Below are 11636 nucleotides of genomic sequence, written 5' to 3'. Positions count from 1 at the left end.
TTGCTGCTTTTAAAAAAAATAAACACTGGCTTTATTACACACCATATGGCATTCTGCAGAGCTATTGTGGAGCATTGGCTGCTAGCAAACTTTGATCCCTACTTACGGCCGCCTGGGATTTGTAAGCCTTTCAAACTGATTTCAAAAAAATTCTAAGGGCGAACAGAATCACATTAATTCTTTTTCGGAACATCTCATTATTAAACAACACCAGTTCTAGCATACAAAGGGTAAAACTATCTTGCAGTAGCTCTTTATTATGCAGTATGAAAAGGCTGTTACCTAAAAATGCTTACTGTCCCCTCCAGTCTCTTTATATAATCTCTTATTGGATTGCAAACTGTTGACTTGAGTGCTTTGGTAAGAAGGAGTTCTTGGAGAAGTCCATAAATAAACAGTAAATTGCAAGAACTCGGGCCAGGAGGAAACATACTTGGTACACTCTGACCATTAAAACATTAAAGAATTGGCGAAACAGGGCCTGGATTTTTTTTCACTGCAATTTATTTTTACTTGCCTCGTTGTCATACTGGAATTGATTCCTATATGCATTCATCTTATCATTACATAAATAAAACCATTTGAAGACTTACTTGAAATTCATCTTCCTCCTGGCCCGAGTTCTTGCAATTTACTGTTTATTTTTGGTTAAGAAGGAGGGCTGTTTCCATAACTGGTGGTAAATTTCGCCTCTCTTTTCTGGTCTGCGGGTAAGGATCACTTTGCCTCTCGGATGGATGCCTCTGGCAGAACTCATCATTTCTGCCCCACACTTGGTGTTTCATAAACACCAATGAAGTATCAGTTTCGCTCAAATTTTGGGCAATGTGGCAGTAAGCCGGATGTGGACCTTCGGTTGACATCTGAAATGGTTTCTCCTCCGATGAAGAGCCATTTTATCTTCTGAAAGTACCCCAAGAACAAATCTTTCCAATGTTGGACAAGCCGCTCTCTTAGATATTTCCTCACACCAAAGCAAAATGGCAGCATCGCTAGCTTCCAAATGGCCGAAATAAGTGTGTTGGGCAACAGTTCTCACATGATGAAAGGCTCCTCTTCCTTCCACATAGGAAAAAGGAACATTGGGATCTGCCTTACATGAGAATCTATCTACTTAGTATTGCCTACACTGACTGGCAGCACTCCCGGGCTGCCGAGAGGGAAGATGGAGCAAGCTTGCTTTCTCTTGCTCCAGAGGGTAGGACCTAAACCAATGGCTTCAACTTACAAGAAAGGAGATTCTGACTAAACATCAGCAAGAACTTTCTAACAGAGCTGTTCAACAGTGGAACGGACTCCCTCGGGAGGTGGTGGACTCTCCTTCCTTGGAGGTTTATAAGCAGAAGTTGGATGGCCATCTGTCCAGGATGCTTTAGTTGAGATTCCTACATTGCAGGGGGTTGGACTAGAACACCCTTGGGCTCTTTCCAGCTCTACAGTGCTATGATGCAGAAATGTAGAGAGCTGAACTTAAGACGTTGGTAAAAATCAGGAACAAAGAAACCCAAACTGACAGTTTCACCCATCCCTAGCTCTGGCACGGAAAGATGATCAAGGGGCTCAGGAGGAACTGCCCCTGCTGCCCGCTTGCTGCCTGAGGCACCTCCCTTGCTTTGCCGAATGGTAGGGTCAACTCTGAACAACACCTCATCTTTGCCAGTAAAGCAATCCCAGAGTTAGACTGCAGGTCATGTCATTGCATGGTTGGCTGTAGATTGCGTCAGATCAAGAGGCCTGGAGATGTCACTGCAGAGCTGTTATCTGATGCAAGTGCCTAGCTTCGGACATCAGTTGGGCTGCAGCGTCTCCGTGAGTGGTGCTCAAGCAGATTGTGAATTTTGGATTGGCGCACATCGGATCGACACTGCTGAGCATCTGCTCAAGCCCAATTCGCAGGAATGGACCCTCTTGCCAACCCCCTAGCCGTGTACCTCACCTGCTCTCACCCAAGCGAGTGAGCAATAATCGGACCAAGAAGAAAGGCTAGCAGCCTCTACTTGCCTTGCCTTCTCCAGCTGCCCAGTCTCAGTTGGGTTCACCATTTCACCTGGCCAGGACCAAGAAGAGCCCTACTGGATCAAGCCAAAACCCCATCTAGCCCAACTTCCTGTTCTCACAGTGGCCAACCAGAACCCGAGAACAACGGGGCATCTCTCCCCATTGGTGGCTCCTGCCAGCCCACAATTGTTTTATGTATTTGTGACATTATTTGATTCTTATCTTATGCTTTTAATTTGATTATATGAATCCATGATTTTTTTAATCTTACACTCACTGTGTATTTAGAAAGAACAATGCAGTAGGGTGAATGACGACGGTGGCCATGTACATTTGAACACGTTTTGCCCCCCAAAAAGGTTTATTTACGCACACACAACCAGTTAAGAAAATGCAAAATAAAAATGTCATACCACAGTAACAGCAAGTTAGAACCTGAGAACTTTTAAGTTTCGAACTACATAAAACTTTTTCATGTTGACATGTTCATTGAGCTGCCAGAAATTCTTGCGCCAAATATTGCTACAGGCTAGAAGTCCCCCTCCCATTTCATACTTTTGAGTATTACAAAAATAGAATTTATTATATTGACATCATAAAATTTATAAACCACTTGATCATAAAAAACCCACCCCTCAGAGGTTTTACTAATACTTTACCTGCTTTAGAAGCCCCCACTAAAAATGGGGGAGGGGGTATAATATCCTAATAAATTCAGGATCAAACAAACATCCCTCCACCCTTACAATCTATTCACAAGGAAAGAAAAAACAAAACCTTTTCACAGTGCAAGGAAAACCCAAAGGGCGTGTTAAAAGTTTTTCGTCACCGTATTTTTTGAATACTGTCTATACTCATTTAGAAACCAATCAGAAACGAAAAAGGAAAAGCAACAAGAACAGCCTCCTTGTATCTGTGGCAAGAGTGGTCTCCTCAATGTGAGAATTCTGGAAGTTTCAAATATATATATATAACACGTTTCATAGGCATCTTTTGATAATTATTTTTTTTCAAAAAAGAATTCACAATGACACAGTCATTACTATCATCTAAATGTAGATTTGCCTAAATGCAAACAAACAAACATATCAGTGCTCAATGTCAATCTCAAGAATAGCGGGGAGCTGAAAAGAAACCTGCAGAGGTAATATTGAGTAAATTAAGGGTAACTATTTTGAGTCGGAGACAGTTCACACAAAGAGTGACCAATTTCTTTCAATAGTCACGTGGTTACATGTAGGGTCGTCAGCTAATTAAGCAAATCCTGGTCAACTGATTAACCAAGTTAACTCCGAAATCCTATGCATGCCTATTTTTAAGGACATCCCAGTGATTTAAAAGTGGCTTGCTCCAAACTAAGTGTGCAGAGGAGCGCAGCCTAAATGTTCAGCCCCAATAAGATTGCAATATTAGTTAACAGCCCTTACATGGTAAAAGCACATTACCCTGCCTTGAAAAAGGCTAGGAATCGAGAGTATTCGAAAGTTCAGTTTCCTGCAATTCTTACCAAATGGGAGTCCTTCCTTTTGTAAAACCTGCTTATCCGGTGATTGACGATGGAAGAAACCACCAGTGCGTATGGGATAAAGTGGCCGAACCCATAAGGCAGAAGTACCCTAGCACAAGTAGCTTATCTGCACTGCAGATGGGTTGCTGGGGTTTCAATACACAGTCTAGCTTGTCATCTATCCACAACCCGTGGTGAATGGCATGCTGGAGCTACACTGCTTACCTGGCCGCCCTCTGGCAGAGTTGGGCTACATATCATGATGGAGAGGGGGAGTGGCAAGGCGTTGTGAGGGCTGTGCAGTGCAAACCTGCCATCGACCCAATTCAGTGCTCCTGCTGGTGCATTTACAGAATGCTGACCTCCAGGGCTCGGAAATACCTTATTTCCAACATGACGATAAATCACCAGCTAAACATTGTGATATATCGATATAGCGCTCTGTCTGAAATAAGGCTGGAAGTATGTAGAGGTGAACAGTAGAGCTGGGCAATATCTGGTTTTCAACATTGCGGTATATCACCAGCTAAACATCGCGATATACCAATATATCACAATGTCTGAAATAAGGATGGAGGCATTGGCTGGCTTCACAGATTTTCCCCTATCATGATTTTTGCATAGCGCGCACACATACACACACAATTTGCAATATATTGCCAGGTCAAAAATTATGAAACCGATAGCACAATATGGACTTCAAACTGATTTGGTGTGATAAACAGATTGTTATATCGCCCAGCCCAACTGACCTCATTCCTTCCCTTTGCTACTGCTCAGAATATGTTTCTACCCATCCCACAAGAACTTTGGAACTGAAGGCTTTGTCATATGGGACACTGGACCATCTTATTAAAAAATTAGATATGTCCTATCACAAGTATGGGTGCACAGGTCGAAGATTAAATTTGTTCAGGTGCAGAGGTGGCCTCAGTGAAAGGGAAGGAAGAGTCCCATCTTTCCTGCGTTGCTTCCATGTAGGTCCTAATTTGCCTCTGGCCCTGGCTGCAGTTGATGAGATTCCAGTTATATGGCAGAGTGACATGGCTAGCACATCTAACAGCCCTAGGTTTCTCTATTCCAGTGGCTTAGTGGCTATTGGGCCAGAGATGAATCCACACCTTGGAGAGCTTAGTCAAAGTACCTTTGCCAACACAATGGCATTTGAATGAAGAGACCATATGGGCAGCAAGTCAAGAAGACGTTGATTTCAGCAGTAACGTTCGAAAGGGTTGTGGAAACAAGATTTTCACATGGCATGCTTCTCGTCTGAAAAACAACTCTGCATCATTTCAGCGCACTAGTTTTTCCACAAAATGAAACTCACGCCCCTCTTTTTTCAGAAAACACACAGGTCCAAGTTGCATTAAAAAGAGAGGGGGAAAGGAAGGAGATGCCACAATGTCAAATGTTCCTTCTTAAAAGGTAACCAACAAATGAAAGCATTGCATTTCCTATCCCACAAAAGAGAAGCAAGGCAGAGCTTGGCTGTTTCCCCCTCAAATGTCAGTACACAGGAGCATCGTTCAGCTGCTTGTGTGTAGGCCAAAGGGTGCCGCCCAAATTCAGCAAGGGAGATCTGAGCACGGAAGGCCTCTTCAAACCAAGCTGATACAGGTGGAAACTCACACCTGCATGCAGATTGTTTTAGCTGCATCTTTGTTGGGGGGGGGTGCTTCATGCCTCTTTGGTGTCTATAGTTGTGTGCGACTAGAGCTGAATTGGAAGCCATAGGATCACATGAAGCGGCCTTCAGACCAATGGCCCATCTTGCTTTTCATGGCCTGCACAGTAGCTCTGGTTTCAGCCTGGGAGTGTTCCCCAGCCCTATCTGGAGACACCTAGGGCTGAACTTGGCAGGTGATCTACCACTGAGCTAGGCCCTGCACAATTGCAATCTGAAGACAGAGAAGGGGGCATGATGTGGCAAGGGCCGCCGCCTCCCAAAGACAGCATCAAGGGAGGACTTAAGGGTAGAAGACCCAGGCTACAGGCTGGCCACTGGCTATGGGAGGCATTGGGCAAAGGCCAATGGTACCTCTGGTTAAGAACTTAGTTCGTTCCGGAGGTCCAATTCTTAACCTGAAACGGTTCTTAACCTGAAGCACCACTTTAGCTAATGGGGCCTCCTGCTGCTGCCGCGACGCCAGAGCACAATTTCTGTTCTCATCCTGAAGCAAAGTTCTTAACCTGAGGAACTATTTCTGGGTTAGCCGAGTCTGTAACCCAAAGCATTTGTAACCTGAAGCGTTTGTAACCCGAGGTACCACTGTACTCAACTATTCTCTGAACAAATGAAACAAAAATAGTGCAGTTTGATCTCCACTTGTGAAGCTACCAACACTGGCATAGTCAATGTTGCATTAAAGCTTTTTTTAAAAACATAAAATAAAATCTTTTTTCAAAGAATTTCTGGAAAACGTAATACATCAGTGCCCAGTCAACCAACAATGTGACTGTGCCCTGTACAGCACCCCTGGATAAGACCCGTCAAGGCCAGAATACAAAAAAGGGGGTTGGGAGGTGCAAAACTCATTGGTTCAGCTGAACATGGTTTAACCAAGAGTCTGGCTACAAAAAATGCACCAAAATATAATTTAAAAAATTAAATAAACCCTCTCAATCAACTTTTTTCAGCAGCACAAGAAGATAACAACAGAGTGCTTTGTACAAAGCAAAGTAAAAAAACAAAAAAACCTATCAAACCTCACCTGATTGCCCCTCCATCACTAATCCTAAAATTGCCGTGGCATTGTTTAAATTCAAAGAACTCGGGCCAGATAGGAGATTAATTGTGAATTCTTCAAACTGTTTTATGCTTAAGGTAATGAGACAAATTCCAGTTGAAATGGTTTTCAAATCCAGGACAAGGCCCTGTTTCATTTATTCTTCATCAGCTATAGTTTCATGGTCAAAGTGTACCAACTGTGCTTGACCATGAATTTGTCTCATTACCTTAAGCATAAAACAGTTTGAATAATTCACAATTAATCTCCTTCCTGGCCCGAGTTCTTGGAACCTTTTCATTTGATTTCCTGATTGCACCAAGAACTCCAATTTCTACGTTGTTTAAATTCCAGCATATACTAGTACATTGAAAAGGAATATTACTTTCCCGCAAAAGTCATGTAAAATCTAATTATCCTGTTGAAAGAAACCATTGCCTGTCTACTGGAGCAACAACTTGACCTAATCGCTATTCAGAGCTTCAAATAATGGCATCAAAATTGCCTCCAAAAGAGCTAAGCAACTCTTCGTCTTGGGTGCTGTATGGAAAGTACTGGTTATTGGATAAATTCATTGGATTCTGCACGGCAAGGTTGCTAGGAGGTCTTGATTCATTGAGGCTATCCAGGTAAGTGAAGGGCATCGTCTCAAAGGCTCTGGAGATGGAACTCGAAGATGAGCTACTTGAAACTGCTACTGACATGCCAGGATGCGACGCTGGCTGGACTTGCCTCCTGTGATCACTTGGATTCAAAACTTGGGTGAAGGATGCCTTCTCCATCATTACGCTTGAGCAGCGGGCATCATCCATCTCCATGCCATTTCCGTTGGGCGTTGCAACATTTACAGGGTGAAGAGGCTGGCTGCCGGCACTGCTGGACACACTCAACATGTCTTGCTGATACATGGATGATGCTGATGCTGATGCTGATGCTTGGCCATTCATGGCTCCAAAGAACGCTCGGTAGAGGTTCCCATCCTTTTCGTTGGCCCAGTGCAGGCTGCTTTCCTGTCCCAGTGATGGAGAACCACTGTTCTGCATGCTGGTGTGCGACGCTTCTCCTGAAAAGTTGCCTTGCTGCAGGAAAGAGCTGAGAGATGAACTGGAGGAACGCCAGCATGGCAGAGGAGCTCCGTCCTGCTTAGCGGGCCCTGCCATCTGCAGAGATGGGTCAGGGCATCCATTGGAACTGTGGTTGCTCATCGGAGGGGAATAATAGGACTGCACCGGAAAGGTCTGCGCATGTGTTCTCTGCGGTGGGAGGAGGACATCCCCTGGAGAGTGATACATATTCAGTTCTGTGAGAAAGAATCAACACAGGTTAGATAGTGCAAGTCATGTATAACCATAGACAGCGATTCTTGAATTCAATAGTGTTTGTTGGCACGTGGAATGGACTTCTGCTCTTCAACTTCTCTTTTCTCTCCTCGCCCACCTGCATTGTCCTGTGAACCCCCAGCCCTTTGCTCAGGAGAGCTGGTGCCCCCTTATCCATTTGAATCCTGACAAGACAGAAGTACTGTTCATGGGGGACAGGGGGCGGGCTGGTGTGGAGGACTCCCTGGTCCTGAATGGGGTAGCTGTGCCCCTGAAGGACCAGGTGATCAGCCTGGGAGTCATTTTGGACCCACAGCTGTCCATGGAGGCGCAGGTCAGTTCTGTATCCAGGGCAGCTATCTACCAGCTCCATCTGGTACGTAAGCTGAGACCCTACCTGCCCGTGGACTGTCTTGCCAGAGTGGTGCATGCTCTAGTTATCTCCTGCTTGGACTACTGCAATGCACTCTATGTGGGGCTACCTTTGAAGGTGACCCAGAAACTACTACTAATCCAGAATGCGGCAACTAGACTGGTGACTGGGAGCAGCCGCCGAAACCATATAACACCAGTCCTGAAAGACCTACATTGGCTCCTAGTACTGTATGTTTCCGAGCACAATTCAAAGTGTTGGTGCTGACCTTTAAAGCCCTAAACGGCCTCGGCCCAGTATACCTGAAGGAGCATCTCCACCCCCATCGTTCAACACTGAGGTCCAGTGCCGAGGGCCTTCTGGTCGTTCCCTCACTGCGAGAAGCAAAGCTACAGGGAACCAGGCAGAGGGCCTTCTCGGTAGTGGTGCCCGCCCTGTGGAATGCCCTCCCAACAGATGTCAAAGAGATAAACAACTACCTGACATTTAGAAAATATCTGAAGGCAGCCCTGTTTCGGGAAGTTTTTAATGTGTGACGTTTTAATGTATTTTAATCTTTGTTGGAAGCCGCCCAGAGTGGCTTGGGAAACCCACCTGGATGGGCGGGGTACAAATAATAAATTTATTATTATTATTATTATTATTATTATTATTATTACTACTACTACTACTATCATCATCATTATTTCAGTTCATAAATAGCTTGGGTTGTCCCATTATTCCAGTGATGCTCCCAGAATTCCCCTGAACTCAACGGCGGAACTTAATCCATAATGGAATCGCAATGCATTCTTGCTGCCTGCTCAAGATGATGTCACTGCCCATATATAGGAAGAGAAGGGGGGGGATTAATGCTGTACAGGACCTCCTCACTGGGAGAGGCATAGTGCGGCAGGTGCCCCTATTGCGATCTACTATATCCCCACACAATGTTCATGGTCAGGGTAGAGATTATGTTGTGAGCCACCCTCAGATCTACGGGTGAAGGGCGGCATGCGAATTTAGAAAACAAATTAAATAAAAACAGATATGGGAAAGAAGAGAGACAAAGGAAGAAAATGGTTTAAGCAGAACCAACCTTTCTTAATTATCTTTGCTTCACCAGCAGTATTCTGGAACACAGAAGGTTTGGACCTCTCGTATGGACCTGCCAGGGCGAAAAGGTGGTTAGCTTGTGCATTTTCTTGAAGAAGAAGAAAAAAGATCATATATCAATAATCTTAGGTGGTGAGCGCTGCCAAAAACAGATGCAAGGTGGAAGACATTTAAGAAGGGGGTCTTGAGGGCAAAAGTAGACTTCATCAGAGGCCCTTCTCTGTGTGCTTCATACCGAGGGCGTTAAAGGGGTTGGCTGCACAATAACAGGCCTTTTCAGTGGTGGGTCCCCATTTCTGGAATAATCTCCCCAAGGAAGGACACCTGGCACCACCTGTGTCAGTTTTTAGGCACCAGGCCAAGGTATTCTATTTACCCAGGCCTTTGGTAGTTAAGTTAGGCTCCATTGTGGTGCTAATCTTTTAGCGGGGTGGGGGCCGGCCTTATCCAGCCACTGTGTTTTGGACAATCGTTTTAGGAACTCTCCGCTGATCATTCTTGGTTAAAATAAAGTAAAAGCCAAACATGCATCTGTTTGTATTTCATTTAGTTTAGTCGTTTTGGGACTTTTCTTCTGCAGAAAGCAAGTAGCAAATGTAAATAAAATAATAATAATAATAATAATAATAATAATAATAATAATAATACAGTAATAATAATTGTTGATGACTGTCTGGCACCTTTCTGCATCCCTCTACAGAAGTGAGTGAGTGGCATTTATTCCTCTGTATGAAAATCAAGACATAACACCTAGAGGTACTTGTTTGCGCGGAGGGCAAAACCTGTCCCCCTTCGCCCGTGGTATTGTCCATGCGGCCTGACTCTCACTGGCAGGGACCCTAATTGGGGGGTGGTGGTGGTGGGAAGTGATGTGATGCGATGCCACAGAGGTATTTGGGGTGCACAGGGCCTCCCTCCCAACACAGCCCATCCATCAAAATGATAAGCATCTTGTGATAGAAGCCTAAAAAACCATTTAGAGAACATCAAAACAAGGGGAATTGGAGGGGGGAAAGGTGAAAAGGACCTCTGGACAGTTAAGTCCAGTCAAATTCGACTACGGGGTGCAACGCTCATCTCCGGTTTCAGGCTGAGGGAGCCGGCGTTTGTCCACAAACAGTTTGCCGGGTCATGTAGCCAGCATGACTAAACTGCTTCTGGTGCAACGGGACACCGTGACGGAAGCCAGAATGCATGGAAACGCCATTTACCTTCCCACCACAGCGTACCTATTCATCTACTTGCACTGGCGTGCTTTCGAATGGCTAGGTTGGCAGGAGCTGGGACAGAGCAACAGGAGCTCACCCCATTGCTGGGATTTGAACTGCCGGCCTTCTGATCAGCAAGCCCTTTTGCTGGTTTAGACCACAGCACCACCCGCATCCCTGGAAGGGGGGGGGGAGTATCCTTACCACAGTCTTGCATTAGCTTCTGCAAAGCAATTGGTGATCTCTGTTTTTTTGCCTTATGACCATAAGGATCTAAGAGTGGAGGAGAAAATTGAATTGCAGTTAGCAATGTTTCCAGAGGAAGAGAGGCCCAGTTTTGAGTTCTGTTCAAATATATATTTAGTGGAATATAGGAAATAGTCTTATATGGGAGAATTGGGCTATTTGGTCTTCCAGGCCACTAACTTGACCAGCAGAGTCCTAGGCATACAGTATTACTTTCCCATCAATTGCTGCTTGACCCCGCCCCCTATATATAAGCTGGAGATGTTAGGGATTGAACCTGGGACCTTCTTCGTGCCAAGCAGGTGTTCTACCACTCCTTCCTGCCCTATTTACACTTAACCCGGCAGCGGTGGGAGGGCAGGGGTCAGAACATTCCTGCAAGACTAAATACAAGGCTCTGTTCCAAAAGGACTTTCATGTGTTGAGTTTTAAAGGTTGTGGCTCCTCCTCCTCTGAGATAGTAACTTTTTATTAGGGCAGAAGAGGAAGCTGCCCAGCATTAAAAGTTAAGTAGTCTTTGACTTCAGTCTTAAAAATATCTCACTGGTGGCGGCAACACTGTAGTGGAAACGGAAGAGGAAGTGGTTCTGAAAATAGGTTATTGTAAGCTCAGTGACCAATCTGGTTCCTGTGCAATTTCTTCCGAGATTTGATTCAGCAGCACTAGCAAATCCTGTACAGTGGTGCCTCGCTTAACGAATGCCCTGCTTAACGAAATTTCCGCTTAACGAAAGGTTTTTTCTAGTGGAGGTTGCCTCGCTAGATGAATTCGTTTTATGAAAAATTCGTCTAGCCAATCGCAGTTTCCCATAGGAATGCATTGAAATTCAATGAATGTGTTCCTATGAGCAAAAAAAAATTCAAAAAAATTTCAATGCATTCCTATGGGATTCGCTAGACGAATTTATCGTTATAAGAAAAGACCCGTGGAACGAATTAAATTCGTCTAGTGAGGCACCACTGTATTAGTTATCCAATGTGCGCGAGATGAGTCCTCTTCAGACTTGCACATTTTACACTGTCTAAGTACATGAAGGTCAGGTGAGGACATACATAATGGCTTGCTACTTCCACTACCCCATCAACCTTCTCGTTGTTCTACAACTCAGGGAGGGTGACTGAATCGGAGAGCTTCGGGTCCCCACACGTCTTTAAATCCTGGAA

At 44.8% G+C, this 11636-nt stretch overlaps 1 protein-coding gene across 2 annotated transcripts in view; it reads right to left on the bottom strand.

Moving 5' to 3' along the window:
* Positions 1 to 494: 494 nt before the first annotated feature.
* The window catches only part of REL (REL proto-oncogene, NF-kB subunit), a 54145-nt gene continuing 43003 nt past the window's right edge, over positions 495 to 11636 (bottom strand). For both annotated transcript variants that reach the window (XM_035110913.2, XM_035110914.2), the window contains exons 8-10: positions 10431 to 10499; positions 9002 to 9070; positions 495 to 7531 (exon numbers count right to left, since the gene is read on the bottom strand). In XM_035110913.2, coding sequence (XP_034966804.2) covers positions 6714 to 7531; positions 9002 to 9070; positions 10431 to 10499 — 956 coding nt within the window. In that variant the 3' untranslated portion in view covers positions 495 to 6713. The remainder of the gene's footprint in view (positions 7532 to 9001; positions 9071 to 10430; positions 10500 to 11636) is intronic.

The sequence above is a fragment of the Zootoca vivipara genome, chromosome 3 (genome assembly GCF_963506605.1).
Source record: "Zootoca vivipara chromosome 3, rZooViv1.1, whole genome shotgun sequence".
Taxonomy (NCBI): Eukaryota; Metazoa; Chordata; class Lepidosauria; order Squamata; family Lacertidae; genus Zootoca; species Zootoca vivipara.
This window is presented reverse-complemented; position numbering and strand designations above follow the sequence as displayed.